Source organism: Salvelinus sp. IW2-2015, unplaced genomic scaffold (genome assembly GCF_002910315.2).
Source record: "Salvelinus sp. IW2-2015 unplaced genomic scaffold, ASM291031v2 Un_scaffold4566, whole genome shotgun sequence".
Lineage (NCBI taxonomy): Eukaryota > Metazoa > Chordata > Actinopteri > Salmoniformes > Salmonidae > Salvelinus > Salvelinus sp. IW2-2015.
Window position 1 is genome coordinate 2684 of NW_019945836.1, and position 7373 is coordinate 10056.

At 39.8% G+C, this 7373-nt stretch overlaps 1 protein-coding gene across 1 annotated transcript in view; it reads right to left on the reverse strand.

Moving 5' to 3' along the window:
- Window positions 1-3180: 3180 nt before the first annotated feature.
- The window catches only part of LOC139026367 (DNA (cytosine-5)-methyltransferase 3A-like), a gene marked incomplete at its 3' end in the record, with an annotated part of 9454 nt that continues 5261 nt past the window's right edge, over window positions 3181-7373 (reverse strand). The window contains exon 4 of the mRNA XM_070441693.1: window positions 3181-3225. Within this exon, the coding sequence (XP_070297794.1) occupies window positions 3181-3225 (45 nt within the window). The remainder of the gene's footprint in view (window positions 3226-7373) is intronic.

Here is a 7373-nt window from a genome sequence, read left to right on the forward strand (position 1 = left end):
AACTACAGTAGAGACAGTAGAAACTACAGTAGAGACAGTAGAACTAGAGTAGAGACAGTAGAACTATATTAGAGACAGTAGAACTAGAGTAGAGACAGTAGAACTAGATTAGAGACAGTAGAACTACAGTAGAGACAGTAGAAACTAGAGTAGAGACAGTAGAACTTATTAGAGACAGTAGAACTAGAGTAGAGACAGTAGAACTAGAGTAGAGACAGTAGAACTAGAGTAGAGACAGTAAGAAACTAGAGTAGAGACAGTAGAACTAGAGTAGAGACAGTATAACTAGAATAGAGACAGTAGAACTACAGTAGAGACAGTAGAACTACAGTAGAGACAGTATAACTACAGTAGAGATAGTAGAACTACAGTAAAGACAGTAGAACTAGAGTAGAGGCAGTGAAACTATATTAGAGACAGTAGAACTAGAGTAGAGACAGTAGAACTAGAATAGAGACAGAGAACTAGAGTAGAGGACAGTAGAACTATATTAGAGACAGTAGAAACTAGAGTAGAGACAGTAGAACTAGAGTAGAGACGTAGAACTATAGTAGAACAGTAGAACTAGAATTAGAGACAGTAGAACTAGAGTAGAGACAGTATAACTAGAATAGAGACAGTAGAACTAGAGTAGAGACAGTAGAAACTAGATTAGAGACAGTAGAACTACAGTAGAGATAGTAGAACTACAGTAAAGACAGTAGAACTAGAGTAGAGATAGTAGAACTAGAATAGAGACAGTAGAACTAGAGTAGAGACAGTAGAACTAGAATAGAGACAGTTAGAACTAGAGTAGGGACAGTATAACTAGAATAGAGACAGTAGAACTAGAATAAAGACAGTAGAGAACTAGAATAGAGACAGTAGAACTAGAGTAGAGGACAGTAGAACTACAGTAGAGACAGTAGAACTAGAGTAAAGATTGTAGAACATAGAGTAGAGGACAGTATAACTAGATTAGAGACAGTAAACTAGAATAGAGACAGTAGAAACTAGAGTAGAGACAGTATAACTAGAATAGAGACAGTAGAACTAGAGTAGAGACAGTATAAACAGAATAGAGATAGTAGAACTAGAATAGAGACAGTAGAACTAGAGTAGAGACAGTAGAACTATATTAGAGCAGTAGAACTACAGTAGAGACAGTAGGAACTAGAAAAGGACAGTAGAAGCTAGATAGAGAGACAGTAGGAACTAGAATAGAGACAGTAGAACTAGAGTAGAGACAGTAGAACTAGAATAGAGACAGTGAACTAGAGTAGAGACAGAGAACTAGATTAGAGACAGTAGAACTACAGTAGAGACATAGAACTAGAGTAGAGACAGTATAATCTAGAAATAGAGGACAGTAGAACTAGATAGAGACAGAGAACTGATAGAGACAGTAAACTAGGAGTAGAGACAGTAGAACTAGAATAGAGACAGTAGAACTAGAGTAGAGACAGTAGAACTATATTAGAGACAGTAGAACTAGCAGATAGAGACAGTAGAACTAGAATAGAGACAGTAGACTAGAAATAGCAGTAGAACTAGAGTAGAGACAGTAGAAACTAGAATAGAGACAGTAGAACTTAGAATAGAGACAGTAGAACTACAGTAGAGACAGAGAACTAGAATAAGGACAGTATAACTACAGTAGAGACAGTAGAACTAGAATAGAGACAGTAGAACTAGAATAGAGAAGTAAAGAGACAGTAGACTAGATAGAGACAGTAAACATAGAATAGAGAAGAGCATAGAATAGAGACAGTGAAACTAGAGTAGAGACAGTAGAACTAGATTAGAGACAGTAGAACTAGAGTAGAGAAAGTAGAACTACAGTAGAGACTAGATAGAACTAGAATAGAGACAGTAGAACTAGATTAGAGACAGTAGAACTAGATAGGACGTGAAGTGAGCAGGAACTAGAGTAGAGACAGTAGAACTAGATTAGAGACAGAGAACGTAGGTAGATGACGTAACTAAGTAGGACAGTAGAACTAGAGTAGAGACAGTAGAACTAGAGTAGAGACAGTAGAACTAGAATAAGGGACAGTAGAACTAGAGTAGAGACAGTAGAACTAGAGTAGAGACAGTAGAACTAGAGTAGAGACAGTAGAACTAGAGTAGACAGTAGAACTAGAATAGAGACAGTAGAACTAGAGTAGAGACAGTAGAAACTAGGAGTAGAGACAGTAGAACTAATTAGAGACAGTAGAACTAAGTAGAACAGTTAGACGACAGTAGAGACAGTGAACTAGTAGAGGACAGTAGAACTAGAGTAGAGACAGTGAACTAGATAGAGACAGTAGAACTACAGTAGAGACAGTAGAACTAGAGTAGAGACAGCTAGAACTGATATTAAGAGACAGTAGAACTAGAGTAGAGACAGTAGAACTAGAGTAGAGACAGTAGAACTACAGTAGAGACAGTAGAACTAGATAGAGACAGTAGAACTATATTAGAGACAGTAGAACTAGAGTTAGAGACAGTAGAACTAGAGTAGAGACAGTGAACTTACAGTAGAGACAGTAGAACTAGAGTGACGAGACAGTAGAACTAGAGTAGAGACAGTAGAACTAGAATAGAGACAGTAGAACGAGTAGATGACAGTAGAACTAGATAGAGACAGTAGAACTACAGTAGAGACAGTAGAACTAGAGATAGAGACAGTAGAACTACAGTAAGACAGATAGAACTGATTAGAGACAGTAGAACTACAGTAGAGACAGTAGAATGAAGTGAGACAGTATAGAACTACTAGTTAGAGACAGTAGAACTAGAGTAGAGACAGTAGAACTAATATTAGAGACAGTAGAACTAAGTAGAGACAGTAGAACTAGATAGAGACAGTAGAAACTAGTTAGAGACAGTAGAACTAGAGTAGTATATAGTAGACAGTAGAACTAATTACATCAGTAGAGACAGTAGAAACTAGAGTAGAGACTAGATAGAGAAACAGTAGTAGTAGAGACAGTAGAACTACAGTAGAGACAGTAGAACTACAGTGAGGACAGTAGAACTACTAAGAGTACGAGAGAGACAGTAGAACTACAGTAGAGACAGTAGAACTACGTAAGATAGAGACAGTAAGAACTACAGTAGAGACAGTAGAACTACAGTAGAGACAGTAGAACTAGAGTAGAGACAGTAGAACTACAGTAGAGACAGTAGAACTACAGTAGAGATAGAGATGTTTACCTTCCATGTTCCTGGTCTTCTGTCTGATCTCTTGGATGAGTCTCTCTGAAACACAACAGAATCTTATGCCGAGTGTACACTACACATCTTTAAAAATCCTAACATCGCTGTGCCTCTCACTGCCTGTCGTTTCTTTATGTCTTGTCAACGCAGTGTTGCTCACACTAAACGATCTGGCACAGACGGGGTCACAAGATTCTTCACTTGATTCTCCACCACGTCTTGATGGGACTAGATTGTTAACGTAGCTACAACGAGCCGTGGCTCAAAGCAACCGTATAAACATTTTCAGTCAGACATTCACAATTGCCATACAGAGGTGACATTTTTGAATTGAATAACATTACTTGTGAACTTCAGAGCTGTAATGCTTTGGTTAAAGGCAAGTAAAAACACATACTAATAGTAGTCACGGCTCCTGCTCCAGAGTCGACACATTCTGCAAAACAACGTCATCACTGGCATCTTCTCCTCGCGAGCTCTCATTGGCTATTGCTGATCACCATTCTCAAAACTTGTTCAAATCAAACATGTTTCAAAAATATTGGGACGACTGGGACTGCTCAAAGAAGGGATCGGTAGCCCTCAGATTATGTCTCATTAAACGAGTATCGGTGACTGTCGTGAGTAGCCAATGACATCAAATCAAGCTGTATTTATACAGCCCATTTCAGACATGGATTTTAACGCAATGTGCTTAACAGGACAAAACTAATAAAACACAGCAAACTAAAAGCTGAAATATTTACAACAAAACAAATATAAGATAAAAAACTAAAGAATGACAAATTGAACAACTTTTCAACAGCCCCCGGAGGAAAAGCAAAGATAAAATGGTGTGTTTTAAGATCTCTTTTAAATATAGTTTTGGCCCCGCCCAGGTTCTCTGGCAAGCTATTCCAGATAATGGAGGCCTCTCCATGCCTCTTGGCCCCCCTCAGGTTCTCTGGCAGGTTATTCCAGATAATGGAGGCCATGCCTCTTGGCCCCCGAGACAGTAGAACAGGATAGAACAGTTAGAACTAGAGTAGAGAAAGAGAACTACAGTAGAGACAGTAGAACTAGATAGAGGGACAGTAGAAACTAGAGTTAGAGACAGTAGGAACTAGATTAGAGAACAGTAGAACTAAGAGTAAGAACAGTTAAAAACTAGAGTAGAGACAAGTAGAACTAGATTAGAAACAGTAGAACTAGGAGTTAGAGACAGATAGAACTAGAGTAGAGACAGTAGAAACTAGAGTAGAGACAGTTAAACTAGATAAGACAGTAGATACTTAATAGAGACACGTAGAATCTAGAGTAGGAACAGTAGAACTAGAGTAGAGACGTAAGAACTAGAGTTAGAACAGTAGAAGACTAGAAGAAGAGACAGTAGAACTAGAATAGAAGACAAGTAGAAACTTAGAGTAGAGGACCAGTAAAGAACTAGATTAGAGACAGTAGAAACTAATAAGGGACAGTAGAACAGATAGAGACAGTAAAACTACAGTGAAGACATAAACTAGAGTAGAGACATAGAAACTAGAGAAGAGAGAATAAGAACTAGATTAGAGACAGTAGAAACTTACATAGAGACAGTAGAACTGAGTAAAGAAAGTAGAACTATTATTAGAAGACTAGTAAACTAGAGTAAAAACCAGGTAGACTAGATAGAGAAACAGTAAACTACATAGAGAACCAGTAGAACTAGATAGAGGACAGTTAAACTATATTAGAGACAGTATGAAACTAGAGTAGAGACAAGTAGAACTAGGAGTAGAGAACAGTAGAACTACAGTAGAACGTGAAAAAGAAGACAGTAAAACTAGAGTAGAACAGTAGAACTAGAATAGAACAGTAGAAACTAGAGTAGAGACAGTAGGAAGACTAGATTAGAACAGTAGAACTACAAGAGACAGTAGAAACTAGAGTAGGAGACAGTAAGAAACGACAGTAGAGACAGTAGAACTAGATTAGAGACGTAAACTACAGAGAGACAAGTAGAACTACATAGAGAACAGATAGAACTACAGTTAGAACAGTAGAGACTTAGAGTAAAACAGTAAAACATATTAGAGAAGTAGAAAACTAGGTAGAGACAGTAAAAACTAGATTAGAGACAGATAAACTACAGTAGAGACCAGTAGAACTAGAGTTAGAACAAGTAAACTATATTTAGAGGACAGTTAAACTATAGAGTTAGAAGACGTAGAACTAGAGTAGAACAGTAGAACTTACAGTAGAACAGTAAAACACCCAGAGAGGACATGTAGAACTAGAGTAAGACAGTAAACCTAGCATAGAGACAGTAGAACTACAGTAGAGACAGTAGAAACATTACAGTGAGAACAAGAAACTTACAGTAGAGACCAGTAGAAAAACTAGAGTAAGACAGTAGAACTACAGTATTAGACAAGGTAGAACTACAGTAGATAAAGATGTTTACCTTCCATGTCCTGCTCTTCTGTTCTGATCTCTTGATGAGTCTCTCTGAAACACAACAGAATTTCTTATGCCGAGTGACACTTACACATCCGTTTAAAAACCTAACAATCGCTTGCCTCTCTACTGCCTGTCGTTTCCTTTATGTCTTGTCAACGCATGTATGCTCCACACAACATCTGCAACAGACGGGTTCACAAGATTCTTCACTTGATTCTCCACCACTCTTGATGGACTAATTTTAAAACGGTAGCACAACGAGCCGTGCGCTTCAAAAGCAACCGTAAAAACATTTCAGTCAGACATTCACAATTGCCATAACAGAGGTGACATTTGAATGAATAACATTACGTGAACTTCAGAGCTTAATGCTTTGTTAAAAGCAAAGTAAAACACATACTAATTATAGCCACGCTTCGCTCCAAGAGTCGACACATCTGCAAAAACAACGTCATCAACGGGATTCTTCTCCTCGCGAGCTCTCATTGCTACTTGCTGAATCACATCTCAAACACTTTTTTCCAAAAATCAAACATGTTTCAAAAAATATTGGACGACTGGGACTGCTCAAAAGAAGGGCATCGTAGCCCTCAAGATATTATGTCTTCATTAAACGAGTATCGTGACTGTCGTGAGTAGCCAATGTACATCAAATCAAGCTGTATTTTACAACCCATTTCAACATTGGATTTGAACGCCAATGTGCTAACAGACAAAAACTAATAAACACAGCAAACTAAAGCTGGAAAATATTTAACAAACAAAACAAATATAGATAAAAAAAACAAAGAAATTACAAATTGAACAACTTTTCAACAGCCCCCCGAGGAAAAGGCAAAGATAAAATGGTGTTGTTTAAAATCTTTTTTAAATATAGTTTTGGGCCCCCCCGCCCAGGTCTCTGGCAACTATCTCATGATTAATGGGGCCTCTCCATGCCTCTGGCCCCCTCAGTGTTTACTTCTTGGCAGGTTATTCCAATAATGGAGGGCCATTGCCTCTTGGCCCCCTTCAGTTTCCTGGTAGGTATTATTCCAAGATAATGGAGGGCCATGGCGCCCTCCTTTTGGCCCCTCTCAGGTTATCTGGCAGCAATTCCAGATTAATGAGGCCTCTCCCTGCCTCTTGCCCCCTCAGTTTCTCTGGCGGGCTATTCAATAATGGAGGGCCTCCTCCCTGCACTCTTGCCCCCCTCAGTTCTCTGGCAGCTATTCCAGATTAAGTGGAGGCCTCTCCTGCCTTGCCCCCCTCAGGTTCCCTCTTGGCAGGTTATTCCAGATAATGGAGGCTCTCCATGCCTCTGCCCCCTTCAGGTTCTCTGGCAGCTATTCCAGATAATGGAGCCTCTCCAATGCCTCTTGCCCCCCTCAGGTCTCTCTTGGCAGGCTATTCCGTAATGGAGGCCTCTCCCCTGCCTCTTGCCCCCCTCAGGTTCTCTTGCAGGTTATTCCCAGATATGGAGGCCTCTCCATTGCCTCTGCCCCCCTCAGGTTCTCTGGCAGGTTATTCCAGATAATGGAGGCCTCTCCTGCCTCTTGCCCCCCTCCAGCGTTCTCTGGCGATGTTATTCCAGAATAATGGAGCCTCTCCATGCCTCTTTGCCCCCCCTCAGGTCTCCTGGCAGCGTTATTCCAGATAATGAGGGCCTCTCCATTGGCCTCCTTGCCTCCAGTTGTTTCTGGCAGGTCATTCCAATAATGGAGCGCCTTCCATGGCTCTTGGCCCCCTCAGTTCTCTGGCGAGGTCATCTCCAGATATGATGCGCTCTCCAT